Here is a 17,214-nt window from a genome sequence, read left to right as displayed (position 1 = left end):
AAACTTTCAGTACTGTATCTGTGTATTAAAAAGTGGAGACTAAGAGTTCAAGTGGATTCCTTTCAACTAACATATCATTTGATTTTCCATGGTCGAAGGCCTGACTTGTGTGAAATGAGCTGATACAGACAACGGCAAGATGAGCTGTCTTGTGTAGAGTTTTAGTGTGATGTGGTTGTTAAATTGCATCCATGCAGAAGGAAAAACTGGGGCTGAGCAGATAAATATAATCTGCCTGGGTAAGGAAAAGAAGCCCAGGAAAAAAATGAAAAGACTACTTCTCTGTTTTATTTTATTTTTTTCTCACTGCAGCTCCCTCCATTAACGTGGTGTTAGCTGCTAAGCTAAGGACAGGTGTTAACTTTGGAACTTGTTTAACCTGTCTTTTTGATGTTCTGTATCTGTCCTTCAGCATGGGAGGAAGCTCTGGGATCTTCCCAGTTTCTGCAGGAGGTGCTCTGCACTGATGATGCACAGGTGCTGCACTTTGGTCACTTGGCCACCTTTAAGCATGTCCATAACACTTAATATAAGCACAGAAGAAAGAAATCTTCCTTAATCCTGAGAGTGAATTGTTGGTTCTTAATGTTGATCTCTATGCTGCAGCTGCAAAACTTTGTCAAGCTGGTAGACTGTAAATAAGATGTTCCAATTAGCTAGTGTGTTAATGAGCACATGTTAAAATGCAGAACAAGTTAGTGCTGAATGTTTGTATCCCTGCCCCCCCCCAAGAGCATCTTAGCAAGAAGGCATTTTAATCACATTAACCTCTGAGCCATTGTTTTGTTTTATATAGCTATTTGTCTTCACTTTTCATGTCCTTGGAACGTTTTTCTTCTGAAGATGTAACACATCATTGAATAAAAATTCTTGTCTTGGTCACCATTTGGCTCCTATTGTGGGAATTTAGTATGGATTTAGTAATACTGCCTGATCTTATTATTAAAGATCTTGCCAATTCCTGATGCTGTCTAGCAATTTAAGTGAGGTGGGGAAAGACAGAAAAGGGACACTGGGCTTTTGTCTAAAGAAAGCAGAAGGTGTTTTTAGTTCATTCTTGTTTCATACGGGAGGCAAAGATGTGATCTGGCTGCTCACAGTAGTCCCCCGAGGGACTGGAGGTGGAGAAAGGTCTCAGAAGCAGACACAAGAAGTGGTGAGCCAAGACTCACCACTGCTAGACTGCTAGCAGTTCGCTGTCTCTGGGCTGGGACACAGCTTGTGTCGAAGCTTGTCAGCTTAACAAGCGCTTGCCTTTTGTATGGAAAGGATGCTTCTGTTGAAAGCATTCTTGGAAACAAACTATGCAGTTTAATGAAAATAAGCCCTAACATACCTCATCTGTTCTTTCCTGCCTTTGAACCCTGCAAATCCCTCCTCTTTCCTTTAAAGCTGCTGGGCTTTGCGTAACCTCTGATGTATTCTCCAGGTTTTTAGTTTAACCATTTTAATGGGAGCTTAGTCTCCCGTGAACAGTAAACTTTTATTTTTAGCACTTCAGGATTCGCAGATGAAAAGGACTTTATGTAATTAGTTCTCTTATGTGGGACGCTTTTCTTTAAGGTGTCTTTTCTGTAACTTGAAATGGTAGTAAATCAGGAGGAGCAATTCCACACTAAGGAGCTCCACAGCAGTAATCTGGCCACAGCTTAATTTTCCAGCTGCAGTAAAATTCATGTCCTAATTCATGTTTGTGCACTTAGAGCAGGGATTAGGCTGTGAAATCTGTATGTTCTGTCAGGTAGATGTCTGCCCCTACCCCCCCAACAATTAACAGGCAAATGTGGTCATGACTCAGTGTTGTTATCTCTTGTATAACAGGAAAACTGAGATCATTAAGGGAATTCCCAGTGGCATGAATACTGGGTGTACCCGTGGCATTGGGAACCTCCGTTCGTTGTGGTAGATTGCTAGCAACAGAGATGAGGGCTGAACTTGAGCAGTGTCTGTGTTCAGCATCTCATCTCTGGAGCAGCCATGCCAGTCAAACCGTGAGCAGAAGTGCTGCTTGCTGCTGCTACTGACAGAGTTACGCTTTCATTCAAAAAACTTGTTTGAGTAGAAGCTGTAGGTCAGTATTTCTGTGTTTGGTGTAACTTTTCTAGAGAAATACATGGAGTAAGTGGTGCTACCAGGAGATACGTTGATGCTCGCAGCTTCCAGCACTGATACTTATTAAGAAGGCAAAATGCTTGCGTGAGGTCTGAATTATACTTAGTAAATAAAGTAAAGTTTTCTTACATTTGAGCCAGTAAATGTCAGCTTCACTTGCCATGTGTCATGTTTTGTTCTGATATGGAACCTGATCTAATTCTTTAATTTCTGAATAATCGCTTCCTGTCTGCCACTCCCTTGTTTGTATCATGTGTTCATAGGAAGAATCACTTCTCTAAAGGAAAAAGAGCACCAGTCACAAGCTTACCACGCTTGCATAATGATGGAGCATCACAAAAGTTGGAAGAAAGAAGCCAGGTTTTAAGCAGTGTAAACATAGGTAGTGTACTTGGGATTTTTTTCCCTCCTGTTTGATTTTTCAGTGTTGCAGATCAGTGCTTAATGTTTTAGGAAAAGAGAAACTTCACAGTCCAGTTAGTGGTCGTCTGTGGCATAAGCCTCTCAAGTATGCAGGTGCTGTGAGTGTCAGCAGGTCTTGGGGAGTCTCCTCAGGTGCAAAGTTTGTCCAAGCTGCAGCCTTTAATTACTTTGTGTACATAACTGGGTATGAGCTGTAGCCAGTGATGGAGAAAGGAATATAGCATTATACAAATGTTACAGAAATCACTTAGTTACACTTAGCTGTAACTCTACAGTGTACAGTGTTACTAGTGTAACTCTACACAGCTGATCCTTCTGCCTGAATCACCATGATACTTTAAGTAAGGATTTAAGTAAGCTTCTAAGTAAAACATGCAGTTTTTACTGACAGAATTGGGGATGAGAGTTAAGGGCCTCTCACTTTCTGATGATGTCCAGGAAAGGTTATTACTAATCTAACATTAAAAGTAACAAGTTGATTTTGTTTTAAGCAGTGGAAGCCACGGTTCTTGTAAGTTAGGCAAGGCTTCATTTCTGTTTTGAGGAAGAGGAGTGGGGACATTGCTGTAACCCTCTTGCTTCATGGTGTTCAGGCACCAAAGGAAAGGAGGGGGGTGATGTGCTACTGTAGCCCAGGTAAGGGCCACCATAGCAGCAGTGGTTATGGGATCCACAGAGTAATGTGGCGTATATGCGAACCAGTGTGAAGACCACAGGGATTATGATAAATACCACACTGAGAACCTGTGAGATCCTTTAACAATCTACTGTTGTAATGGGGAAAAAAATAAAAAAATAAATATGTATTGTGGGGCCTCTTCCTCCACCAAGATGGGCAACATGTCCTTGGCTCTGTAGGGAGGCTGTACATGAGGCAAAGTCAGGCAGCCCTCCTTGGACTGACCTTTTTTCATCCCTTCCTTAGCTTGTGGGCAGGGGCTGGGGGTACACCAGTAGCAGTGTTCAGCTGGGGGGAAGCATGTGGGGATGGGGTTGACATTTTGTTTTCCAAGCAGGGAGTTCTTCCCAACCTCTCTCTGTTGAGCACATTGGCTCTGCACTGCCTGGCACATGGTTGGGCCTCTGCAGGAGGAACTGAACTCTAGAGAAAAATCTCCTTTGCTTCTGCCCTCATGGTCATTCAGGAAAATTCTGACTTTGTGCTCTGCAGGCAGCCTTTACTGCTTTGCAACCTGTCCTCAAGGAAAAAAGGCTTCCTGGCTTTTGCTTTGTTCATAACCGGGAAGAAGATGATTTCCATTTGTGAGACGAGCAGCCATGTCCTCTGAAGGGGGAAGAGTGCCAGCAACTTGGGGAATTGTTACAGGTGCAGTTTGAATTGTAGTAGACTGGGCTCTTGACCTTGTTTCTCCTCTACATTAGAAAACCGAACATTAAATATATTTATATAGTAGGTGTTTGCAACTTTTCTGCTTTGCACCAGCAGTACTTTGAAGTTGCTCCTCCCTTGTACCCCACCACCTGAGGAGTCCACGATTTTGCTTCACTTGCTGATGCTCCTTTTCAGTGCCGTCATCTCCGCGTGGGACGCGTGGGTTGCGCTGGCCGGACTCCTCAGCGTGGATGGTGACTGGCTCAGACCTGCTTCTGCCAGGGCTCCGTGCCGCTCCTTCTCCTCCTGCCCGCGGGCTTGGTCCTGCCTGCCGCGGCCTGCTCCAGCCTGGCGAACAGGGGGCTGGAAAACATGTCTCTGCAGGGGCAGTGCCGCCTGTTCCTGCCCCACCAGAGCACAGGAGATAAGCTGTCTGGGATTCCCACAGTCCCACCGGCCAGGAGGGCATCCCGGTGCATCCGGGAGGCCACAGGTGGAGGCAGGAGCCTGCCAGTGCCGTAGGGCCCGGGGCATCCGGGGCAGCGGCTGTGTGGGGCTGATGAGAGGGTGCAGCTGTCGGGGCTGGCCACGACCGCTGTTTATCTTGTGACTAACCTGACTCCAGCCAGCAAAGTTTGGGAGGCTCCCAGAGGTCGTGACTTGAAAGACAAGTGTTGTAATTAATTTCTTATGCCACGCTTGTTTTGAAGCCTTTTTAATTCCATGATAAGAGGCAGAATCTGGACTTCATTTACAATCTGCTGGGTTGGAGGCAGGAACCAGAAAAGTGCTTTGTGAAGCACTGCAAATGTTTTTCTCTCCATCCCCCACCTTTGCAGGATGTATGTGGTATTATCACACCACAACAGTGAAGCTATAAAAACATTATTGTGTCCTTCTTTTTGAAGAGAGAAAGCACAAACTTAGAAAAAAATTTAACTGCATAAAACCACATCTTTCTCTGAGAAAATCTGGTAGCAACTTCAGAACACTCCAGGATAAAGAGTGTGGAAGAAATTGCCTTTATTTCTTTGATATTTATTATATAGATATTTATAATAATATATATTAATATTATTAATATAATATTATACTATTTATTATTAATAAATATATAATATTTAATTTCTTATATTTTCAGTAGATATGAACTTCTCCACAGTTCAATGATTTTTTTTTTAAATTATTTTTACTGGGAATTTAAAAGAATATGTGAAAAGGCATTTCCTAGCTTGCCTGTCTGAACTAGCTTGGGATGAATAAGGTGTTACTCAGCAAAAGAATGCGTGAGAAAGAATTACTTCAGAACAGAAAACAGCCTTTTTAGTAGTATCCTTTAGTAGTATGTTACAGATTTAATGTTTTCAGCAACTGAATGTCTCTATTGCTGCCGTTGAATAAGTGCTCCCACTTCTGGGACATCTTTTCCTTCCAAGAAGAAAAACTGCTTGCATGCTACAGAAACATGATTAGCAGTTAGCTGAGCAGGGGGTAATAAAAGAATCTTGATCATTATCAGTTTTGCTTTTGGCTATGGAGAGAGGATCACCCTAGACTGGAGAGGAGGAGAGCACCTGGCAGAGAAGGCGTGCATAAGTGGCAAACATTAGCAGAAGGGAGTGTGAGGTACCACACTGGATTTGGGTTCCCTCGGGTGAGCCACAAGCTGTGTTAGCTGATAATAGAGGTCCTGCCTTCCTGGCATGGCTCACCTCTGTTGGCTGTTGAAATGATCTTTGGTGCTGATCAAGTTACCTCTGAACAGTGGAAAAGGCTGTGTTTTAATATTTTTGTCTGTAGGATGATGGTTCTGATCAGGTTTAGTATTGCAGCCCTTAAAAACAATTTTCTTTCACCTCTGGCTGTGTAAATAATCTAATCATGAAAATACGCCACCTTTATTTTCTGCTGCCTGATGTTGCGCTGCCTTTCCAAGCTACATTTCAAGCTTCTCCTGAGACTAGTATGAAACAAAAAATTTGTTTCTTTTCAGAGGTATAAAATTGGTATTCTGAATTCATGTGATCCTGAGGTGATTTTTTTTTATTACTTGTGGTTTTTCCAAATATTGCAGCTATGAAAAATAGAATTATATTCTCCTGAATTTGCTCTTTTGCTCAGTCTGTAAACATTTTGTGCATTCTACACTTTAGACTTGTGCAAGAAGTAATATTTTTCTGCTACCAATTGGGAAACTGTTACATTCAATATTCACTTGATAAAATTTACCACTTTTTGTGTCATTAATGAACTTTTTATTGTATCTGTGCTGGCAGAGTTATGGTAGTTTTGTCTCTCATTTTGTTTTGCATAACACACACGTTTTCTGGGGGAAAAAGTGATTCCTTTAGTGCCTGTTTGAGGGAGCAAATGGTGCTCCCCTCAATTGCCTGGCATGAATGAATAGGATGTTGTTTGCAGGTGAAAAATTGAGTAGTTGAAATAGAATAATTGAAGGTTGCTTTTTAATAACTTTAAATCTTAAAGTTTATAATGATGATTTGCTGAACAGATTGTATGAAATTATCGGATGGAGAGGGTGGTTTTGAGGATGATTTTTTTTTTTTTGGTCCCCCCCAAAACATCTTTGAATAGGATTGGTAGCGCTCCCATTTTGATACCATCAGCTGAGTGAATACAGTTGTTGATGGTTGCTGGGAGTTGTTGGATACATGGTGATAGGCTTCTTTTGCCAGGCCAGCAGGAGAGCTGTTTACAGGTGATGCTATTGCTCTCTGCACCCGGTATTGCTGCTGGGTGTCCTCGCTGCTGGCTGTCCTGGGAAGCCATCTCACCGTCAAAACCTCCTGGGCAGCACCTGTGACCTGGGATGAACATAGTAATGATTAATATCTGAGAAGTGCAGCAGAAACATGACTCCTCCCAACTTCCGACTGATCTCCTGCAGGAAGTGGGAAAGATTAACTAATACTTTAAAGAAACGCAGCAATGAAGCCAAAGCTGAAAGCCCACAATTTTCTGCTGCTGCAATTACGTAGTCTTGGCATAATGTGGTTTGTGGAAAGCAGCAAGGGGGGAAAGGCTGTTGTTTCTGGCATGTTTTAGGATAGAAGAGAAGTCACATATCAAACTTAGAGGAAGAAAACCCTGACAATTCTAGTAATCACTATCTGCACATCCACTGTAATATTTGGGAGTCCAATAGTTGGCTTATGGGACAGTTTGGAGAGCTGGGTTTTGATGTTTCTGAGGACATGGATAACTTGGGGAGTACGTGCCTGTGTGCTTACTTATATTTGGTAGCACCTGTCTCTTCCAAAGCCCTCGCTTCTTTCATGGGGTGAACTTTCAGGTCGTGCCTCTGCTCCGTTGAGTGGGGCTGGGAGTCAAAAACGAGGGCCTCCAGCTGAGAAAGGAAGAGATTCAGCAAGGGAACAGTGGCCTCTGATGACAAGCAGTGAGAAGTGCAGGAGGCCCTGCCAGCAGCACAGGCTAAAGTCCCAAGGAATTGATTGTCTCCATCCTCAAGGCAGCCAGCTTAAAAATGTTTTTTATACATGTCCGACACTGTAAAGAAACAGAGATTAATGCAATTCTAGTTTTGACTGCTGTAACGTGCTAAACCAAAGAACAAAATAACATTTACCATCTTGAAACAACATGTTATATATATATATATGATATATATAATATATATGTATTATAGATTGTGTTAGATTTTAATCCTAAACCTATTGATGAACATTTCCTAAGTAGGAAGGCAAATTTATCTCTCTAGTACTGACTAACTCACTGGAGAAAGAAGGGTTGCCTTTTGCAAAACTGCAGTTTATTGGGCATAGTTCCTGCTTCAAAAGTCCTGTTGAATGTTAAACTATAACATTTAGGTGGTCTTCTAAATGTTGATGAGATTGTGTCCAGTTTCTTCTGATACAGTGATATGAGGGGAGAGAGATGAATGAGTACTCATATGTGGGATACATTACTTGATTTTTGACAGAATAACAGCTACAACTACTTTACCTACAGTGTGGTTTTTTGGTTTGGTTCACCCAGAGGTTGCTGGCAGCAGTATGGCTGAATTTTTTCTTAAATATTCCTAAAACACATACAATGCAATGTTAGCATTCAGATAACCTTCTTTTTCCCGCCATTAAATACTCCTTGATGAGCAGTATTGGCACTGGTCCTCCCCCCAGGTCATAGTTCATTTTGTATCTGTTTCCTCTTAAAATCCCTTTGCATGCAGTCAGCCTTACAGGTCATAAATGAGAGACGGCCAGCTTATTTGCTGTCTGATTGCTTTCACAAATGCTTCTGGTGTTGATCTTTCTGAGAAAATAGAAAGTGATTTCAGTTTCTGTCAAACATGGACAGTGTTTTGTAGCCGGGACACAGAAAGGTAGAAGGGTTAAACATGACAAGTTCCCTTGAAGTGGCTTTATGACTGCTGCTAATTTGAATGCTCAGTAATAGAGATCTGTTGGATGGAGGGGTTACCCTTCACTATTAATGACTCATTGGCCTCCTTCCCAAGCTGCCTGAAGTGCCGCTCTCCCTAGTGGAAGTAATTTTGTCTTTGAAGTACTTTCCAGAGCTGTCAACTAATGTTCCACAGTTCCCAGAGGAAATAATAAGCCATGAGTGCATGTACACTGAAAATGTAGAGTCTGAAATGAACTGTTCCTATAGGAGCCTGGCAGTCTGCTTCTCTGTGGAATTCAGCTTGTTTATACAATCTTATCTGGCTAAGCTTTGGTATTTTATCTGGCAGGCAGTTCCTATGAAAAGCAGCTGTCCAAGCAGTGGGAGTGGTGCTCCTGGTGGTTTTTTCAGAAGGTCTATAATTTCTTGTTTCATGTAAATTACAGAAATACAATACTCTCTTGGCTACAACCAAAGGCTCTAAGCAGTTTTTTTAGCCTTATAAATAGCCTTTTAGTATTCTCAGCTGATATGTCCAGTGTGACTTAATGATAGGATTTGTGATGCCCACTAGGAAGGTGTAAGTAAGGTGTTCCGTAATGCCACAGGCTAGCTACAGAACTGTTAGAAGAGCACCTCAAAGTTGTCAGTTTTACAGGTATGTTTTTAACCACCACCATCACCATTGTCAAGAAACTGAGCACAGTCTCCATCTCTGCATAAAGAGATGTCTAACAGAAAGGGGTAAGCAGGTAGTGACAATACTATTAAAAAAAACCCCCAAAGCACCCCACTAACCAAACACATAATAACAGAAAAGACTCAGCCAAAATATTTCAGATTTTGTGTAACTCAATAATAGAGAAAATGTTTCTTCAAATGTACTGAAAGCTGAAGCTTTTGGAGAAAAGAGTAGCTATTGAGTGCCTACAGAAGAGTTTGAGGTATTTTTTGTGTAGTTTTGGGTTGCAGATTCAAGTAAGAGAGAATTGAAAAGGTCAGGAGTTCTTCTCCAACTGTGGCAAATTATGTTCTTCACCTCTTCTTACAGGAACAGTACTTTCAGTCAGAAGCAAATTATGGGCACAGGTAAAATTCAGTCCAAGTCTTCTAAAGTTTAGTGGTTATTCAAGATTATCTATCCAGTTCATAGTGCATTTTACCTGAAAGCACTGCATCTTGTAGATTAAAATGATCCATACGATCTGGCATATTCCGAAAAATGACGGGACATAGTCAAGACCTAAAAGATTAATTCTCCCTCTGTCACCTTTATGTAAGTAACATTTAACTCTGGCCTCCTTTGAGACATAAGAAAATATGACACCCTGTAACATTCAGTGTTTTAAGCATTGTTCAGATGTGCTGTTTGGTGACACTTCTCATGCTAGTATACATGCAGAGTTCTGTAGACCCCTTTTGTTCTGCAAAAGGGGAATTTGATATTGCAACAAATGAAAAATGAGCTCTGTCTGGTTCCATATGGTACATTCTGGTCTTGCCTGAGACCTGGCATCGAGCACAGTCCATTTCTTTAGCTGGAATGGCCTTCCTTCTGGAAATCATGTATGGTGAGAAACTCAAAACCTAACAAGTTGCTGACCTTCATTAAAATTGTGTCATCATAAATTATGCACTGATACAGTTTCCATTTCAGTCTGACACATACCACCTGAGCAGTTTAGTACTGGAAATGGATAGTGCACCATTATGTGACCACCCCATAGTTGACAAAAATGAATGATATTCAGGGGTGGCTAACTCCTCCCAGTTCCCTTGCGAAGAAGGAGATTTTATTTTCTTTGTGGTGTGGGGATTGATGGCTTTCTGCTGCCACAGCAACAACTGATGTTAAACTTCAGTTGAGATACTTTGCTTTATTCCTGCAGCAAGAGTAGTAGTTCTAAATAACATTGTGAGTGTAGCTGCTTTGTTGTAAAAGATGGTTTTGTTTTGTTTTACTTATTTTGAGGTGATGTCTCAAGCAAATGTAACCGCTAGAGAGCAGGTTACCTTGAATTCAAGCAATGTAATAATGCCTGTATTGTCAAAGAGCATGTATTCTGAACTTCAAATTTTTTCTAGAAAATAAAGTTAGTATTTTTTATTAAAAAACTCTTCAAATTAGGTCTCATTTCTCCAACCTGTAATAGCTTTTAAGAGTTTTTACCTGTTACAATTAGATTTCATCTTTCTTGTATAGAATCCCATTTATAGTCAGAGTTGGAAACTACTTCTTGGCACTGTTTTAAAGCAAAATCTCCAGTCATCAGCAGGACGTGGACTTAATTTTTTAACATGGTCCAGCCCTGTAATACTAAACCCTAGAACAGTCAGTGGTCCCACACTGAAGGTAACCTGCATCACTTGTAATGTAATCCCTGCTCATGCCTGGTTTGTGTTTGGAGGAAAAAGTTAACATTTTTGTGGTGAGATGGGCTTTTTGTTATTAAAGGAGGTTGTTGTTTTGAAGCTGTTCAGAGGTTAGGAATGCTGGCAGTCATCTGGGGAGACTGGTTAGTGGGCTGAGCATGGGTGAGGAGGTCACAGGCACAAAACAACCACTTCTTTTGTGCCAGTGTCTGCTGTTGGTTCAGCTCAAGGGAGGTGCTTCAGAAATTACTTATGTCTGTTAAGAGGGCCATCATACTTCTGTGACTGTGCTACTTTATCATCACAAACTTGCATCTTGTGAGAATTAACTCTCTAGGTTGTTAATTTAAGGGAAAGAAAACAGTTTTGTCAACAAATACTCAGAGATTAATTATTTGGTAAAGCTTTTGCAAGTTTGCCCTAAAGTAATTAAGTATTAATATACTAACAGAGAGAGAGAAGGAGGTAACAGCTACCTGTGTGCTTCCAGGGGATAGATGGCTAACCAGGGCATGTGTTTCATTTTACCTGCAGTGCAGTGAACTGTACTGACCTGCTAATTTTCTGAGCCTTTAAGGAACATAGGTTTTCTTTCAAGCTTTTTTGCCAGTACTCCTAGAGACAGTCTTAAATGCATAAACCCATGTGTAATTTTAAGTGGCATCTTAAACTGAAAATTTCTGATAAAAGTTCTCTTGGACCTTAAGGCACAGCAGTACTATTCTACAGCACTGTATTTAAAGTAAGGAAGAATTTGAATTCTAGATCTGAAGTGCCAAGTTGTTTTCATAGAACTGTCACAGAAATTTATCAGTGAATTGTAGGGGTGAGCTGGGCACAGTGTTGGAAACTGTGGTGATGAATGATATCTCTTGTGCCCCCATACTTTACAAGGAAAAATACTTGTTGTGAACCTTTGGAATCATCCATCAGAAGTAGCCGAATGTAGATGGTGATCCTGGTAAGAAGACAAATCATGCCTGGCTTTGGCTGCAGTAAATGGCTACTGTACTCAAAAGAGTAGTCACTGCACTGACTGTTCACCAGGTGGAGTTAAGAAGGTGCTGTCACAGTCACTGTTTTGGCTGTGAATACCCCTCCAGAAACCACTTGGGAGCTTCTTGTGTTTGGGTGATTTTAAGGCCTTCCAATCCTGTGCCTCACCAGTCTAAAATAACACAACAGGGCCTGTGCAGCTGGTACAGCTCTGAACATCCTGGGAGGAGAGAGAAGAGGTGAATGTCAGGTTAAACACAACAGATTTGTGCAAAGAATATCTTCATTTCACAGAAACCTTTTCTTCAGGATGACCTTCCAGATGCCTTGTGATATCCTTAGGGTTACTATAGCCAGTGTAAATAAGTTATAGGAGAATGCAGAAATAATCTTTCAGAAGTTTTTAAATTATTTCTCTTCCAGCCCAAAGGGCTATGTAGGATCACTGTATAACTTAGACTGGAAGGGACCACCTCTGGAGTTGAGCTAATCTAACAACCTGCTCTGAGGTTCAGTTAGATCAGGTTGCTACTGACCACTTTTTTTTAGTGTCCTTTAATTAGAGTAACTTAATGTCACTTAATTTGTCTGTCAATAATACATCTTGAAAGTGGGCCTGAAAATGAAACCTTGCAAAACATAAAATTGCAATTATAAGCTTGCTTTTACTAACACCCTTTCTCCCCCTTCCAACTTTTATCAGGTAGAGGTATTGTCTTACTCTTTTAAACATTGCTACGCAAGGTTAATTTGTCAGAGAAGCAATTTTCTTAGTGGCAGTTCTGTAATTGCACTTCGTATGGTACTGCTCCTCTTCAACAGGAGAATAAACTGAAAGTCTGTTAATTTATCTGAAAAGTATGCTTAAACTCCTGGTGAAATAACTTTCCAGTTAGTGTATGGTTCATGTTTAAAATATGCACAGTATTATTATTGTGAGGTGCAGTGATGCAATTTTTACACTAACAACTTAATGATTTAAAGTTTTTTTATGCAAAGCATAACATGAACTTCTTATATAGAATAACTTGGTTTACTTGGATGAATTAAAGGTGATCACTTTCCCCATGCCCTTGAGATAACTACTACAGAGACTGAAATATTTAAACAATTCCTTAAACTGCAGACTGCAGAAAGGTATTTTCCTGTGAATCTTGCTCTCAAAGGCAGGAATGTGTGTGAATCCACGTCCATTCTGCGATCCCTAGCATACAGACTAAGCAGAGGAGTTTCCTCCTACCTGCTTCTCTTTCTGCCAGGCTGCTTGCTTACACAGTACCTTTTTTTTATCTGGCACTTTTTATTGCTGTCAAGTTCAGCTGATCTGAAGTACAATACTCCAGAGTGAAAAGTGATGTACCAAGAGATGCACATTAACAAAGCTCCTTTAGTAGAAAAGCCTAGGCTGAAAACATACCTAACTACTCTCCTGCACTCTTGCTTTCATCTTAGGTATATCTTTGTACCTAAGGTTAAGGCAGTGTATTGGGTATTGAAATACTCCCCAGTTTAGACTTTTAGGTTAGGAATGCATATATGCTCCTTGCCCTCTAGAGTAAAATTGTGTAAAATACAATCTAGCTCTAAAAATAGTCTCACATCCAAGATGATGTATCAGGCTTGCAGCAAGAATTGCCTTCTGCACAGCTGACAAGAAGTGTTGAGAATCAGAAGTCTCTTTTCTCCAAAGCATGGAAGAAATATGGGGAGTCATTGTAAACAGTTAATTCATTCTGAGTGTTGTGCTGGTGGACATAAAGTGAAACAAAGATTAGAGTAAATGAAAGAATTAATTTTATTTTTCCCATATTAGTATTATTTTTTAAATATTATTATTTTTATTTCCATAATACGATTAGTGCCTTCACTGAACCAATTGGGGGAGGAAAATGCCCTGCAGATTGAATTATTCTGTTTGATACATTGGTACTGTCTCTTTTTCAGATGAAGTGGACTACAGCAATTTTGGGACCAATACGCTGTCGAGGAAGAAGAAGGCTCTGGTGACACTGCGCAATGACAACCTCCGCCGGCGTCCTCACATCAACATTAGCATGCCTCATGATTTTAGACCAGTGTCTTCCATAATCGATGTGGACATTCTCCCCGAAACACACAGGAGAGTGAGGCTGTATCGACACGGGTGTGAGAAACCCTTGGGATTTTACATTCGTGATGGCACCAGTGTAAGGGTGACTCCTCACGGACTGGAAAAAGTACCTGGCATCTTCATCTCCCGTATGGTTCCTGGTGGCTTGGCAGAGAGCACAGGCTTGCTGGCTGTGAATGACGAAGTCCTGGAAGTCAATGGCATTGAAGTCGCAGGAAAGACTCTTGACCAAGTCACAGACATGATGATTGCCAACAGCCATAATCTCATTATCACAGTCAAGCCAGCAAACCAGAGGAACAATATTATTCGGAGCAGTAGGATGTCTGGTAGCTCTGGTCAGTCTACAGACAGCACTGCGAGTCACCATAGCTTGCCTACATCCCACGTTCTGCAGAACTTCCACCCTGATGAAATGGAGAGTGATGAAGAGGCTGACATTGTCATCGAGGGTGGTCTGGAGCCACAACACATTCCTAAACTGCACAGCCTTACTTCCAGTAGCCTCTCTCGAATCAATGGCAGCAGCCTTAGCCACAGACTTCAAAGGGACCTGGTGCTCAACAACAACTCTGGCCGAGAAAGCAACGGCAACATCCACAAATTACTCAGTTCCTTAAAAACTGATCCCCGACACAGTCTGGTTATCCCCAGAGGAGGTATTGAGGAGGACGGAACAGTCATTACACTTTAGTAGCAATTTCTGCAATTCTCCTTACAGTCTTAAGTGCCAATTGGGACAATCGACTCGTGCAACACGTGCACAAAACAGGGAGCTGATATTCTCACAGACCTCATGGGTGCAGAAAATTGTTGCTTTCTAGGAAACGTGGCATCTGGAGTTAGACATAAAACTGTTATGCACTGCAAAATTTGTCAGGAGAAAGCCAGAGTGCAAAACCTGGTTTATGTCCCGGCCCCTGAAGTGAGAACACAAATTTGTTTTAGTTGGTATAAATGTAAGCAGTCTTACAGGCTACCCATGGCAGTGTTATATACTCGGGTTTGAATGCATGGGTAGATGTATTTATACATGCATGTATATGAATTAGATTTTAATAGTAACAGACATGTCTATTTGAAGTGGAACATGGTTTTCTTCTAACACCAGCTAAGGACAGAGTGCTTCTTAATAGCCATCCCGTCATCTTCTGTTCCATACAGCCCTTCCGCCGACTTGTTTACACCGTCTTCTCAGCGTTATGTCTAATCCAGACGAGCTCTGTAAAAGCAGCCGTTTCCTATTTCGGCGGTAACAGCGCTCGGGAGACGCTGCAGACACATTTTCCAAAGGAAACGATAGAAATCTCTATCCGTATAAACCCGCGCGTTTCCCGCCGTGGCCGCGGCTGCCGGGCCATGGGCCCCACCTGCCGGCCGGCGGGGGCAGCGCCGCGGCCGCCTTGTATTCTCTCACCATATTTATTAGATAATACCTCCTTGTTTTGTTTGGTTGGTTTTTTTCTTTGTTCCTTTTTTTTGTTTTTTTCACCCCTCCCCGCATCATCTCTTTTTTTTCCAGAATCATGGTTCGTGTGAGTTTTTAGGCATGCAAGCCTCAGAGCTGACACAGCCCCTTGCTTTACCTTTGGGGCAATCCACAAGGTCTTTCCTTGACAAGAGATTTCCCTGTGGAGGGGAGGGATGCTGACTGACTCTCAAGCCTAACTTAGAATAGTTCTGTTATCTTTGGACTCCTACAGTAATAAAGCTTTATGTCTGCACAGGACTTCTGGAAAGTTGAAATATACTGGATATTTGGGAAGGTCAGACACCTTTGCTGGGTGGCCAGGTGGCTAGTGAGTAACCAGTGACTGTTGAGTCAGTACCTGTCTGCTTCTGGAAACACCATGAGTTTTATCAAAGTGGTCTAATCTAAAATATTTTGTTATATCTTGATCAGTGTAAGGAACAAAATATAAATGTTTTTAAATGTATTTTTCTACTTTTAGCTTGTGTCATTTGCTCTTTGTTTTTAACTTTGTAGTACATTAAAGCTTTTTTTATATGGTGGAATAGACATTTCTTAAATATTTTATGAACACGAAAATTCAGGAGTCTTGGTTTGGAAAAATTACATTCCGTTTTGGAATCTGTAATGGCTGGAAAAAGGATGTGTGGACTAATTCATTGTTGCTAATTTAGAATACCTGTGGAACAACCAGTCTTCTGCTCATGGTTAAATATATTTGGGACATTGAACTTAGTTTATTTCTTTTAGATTTGCTTTAAGAGTTTATTTTAAAAGTCTTTCACTTATTCTAATTAAAACTTTTCTAGGTATCAAAGCAGCTATAGAGCTGTACGTATTTTTCACAGCACAGTAAGAATAGAACATTGATCCTGTTCATCTTAAAACTGTGTTTGTACTTTACCAAAGGTTTTCATTTAAAAACAAAAATCATCAGATTATTGGTGCAGTAAAAAAAATGAATTAGCTGGATATGCTTCAGTCAATCAGATCATCTTATCCAGAAAAAAATGTTACACCTTAAATAAGACTACTTTTATGAATAAGTGGATTTGTCTGGCTGAAGTTACTCATTTTACCTTAGTTAACTGATGAAAATGTGACCTTGTCTGCAATAAAATGTTCACTGTCTGTCTTCTACTCTGAATTTTTTCCCAGTGCCTCAAGCAATTTATGTGGAAGCATCTCTCCTCCCTATGAAAACAAAGTAGCCAGTTTGGGTGGCTCTTCAACTATGCAACCATTTCAGTGCAGTGTTTTTTCTCAGTGCTGCTTTTACTAAAGGTTCCTTTTATTCTGATTTCCATGGGGCACCAAGTAGCTTCCTACCCTCCTCCTAGCATGGCCTGCTGCAGACCCCCGGGCTTTGATGGGTAATTCTGGCTCCTTGGAAAAAGGCCAGGATACCTCTGAGGGCCGCACTGCACCCCTTTGCCCGGCGCCTGCTGGCTGTCACTGTCCATAGAAAGCGTTCTGGTACAATCTATCCAAACTTTTCCACCCCATTCATCGCAGGAGGGAGGAAGCATAAGTTGTTTCACACACATGTACAAACTACACACTGAGAACAGCCAGCTGTTGATGTGGCCTTGGATCCAACACTTTATGAAATAACTTTTAAGACTTGCAAACATTTTGTGCGGCATCATCATGGGGAAAATAAACACACACACACACACAACCCAGCTTCTATTTTGAGTGTCCCACGGCCGTAAGTGAAGCTTTGTTGGAAATTGTCCACTCACAGTGAGCTTCCCTTGACAGCTCAGGCCATGACGGGAGGAATCTGCGTGGAAACGCGGCTGAGCCGCTCGGGTTTCACACGCCGGGGCCCCTTCGCGTGTGGGATTAAACGCCGAACGGGGCTCTGAGGGAGGCTGAGGGAGCAGCGGCACGCCAGCCCTCGCTAAAGGCCACCCTCCACAACCGCTCCCGCAGACGGAGCCGCGTTCCTGTCCCAGCGCTCGGCAAGGGCTGCTCGGAGGGGGAGGAGGCTGAATTTCCTCAGCC

General features: G+C 41.7%; 1 protein-coding gene across 1 annotated transcript in view; it reads left to right on the top strand.

Annotated features, from left to right (window-relative positions):
• PARD6G (par-6 family cell polarity regulator gamma) overlaps positions 1–16,362 on the top strand; it is a 66,194-nt gene extending 49,832 nt beyond the window's left edge. Inside the window, exon 3 of the mRNA XM_058833423.1 lies at positions 13,568–16,362. Within this exon, the coding sequence (XP_058689406.1) occupies positions 13,568–14,427 (860 nt within the window). The 3' untranslated portion in view covers positions 14,428–16,362. The remainder of the gene's footprint in view (positions 1–13,567) is intronic.
• The last annotated feature ends 852 nt before the right edge of the window (positions 16,363–17,214 follow it).

The sequence above is a fragment of the Poecile atricapillus genome, chromosome 2 (assembly GCF_030490865.1).
Source record: "Poecile atricapillus isolate bPoeAtr1 chromosome 2, bPoeAtr1.hap1, whole genome shotgun sequence".
Classification (NCBI taxonomy): Eukaryota; Metazoa; Chordata; class Aves; order Passeriformes; family Paridae; genus Poecile; species Poecile atricapillus.
Note: the sequence above shows the minus strand (reverse complement) of the source record. Positions and strands in the feature narration are given on the sequence as shown.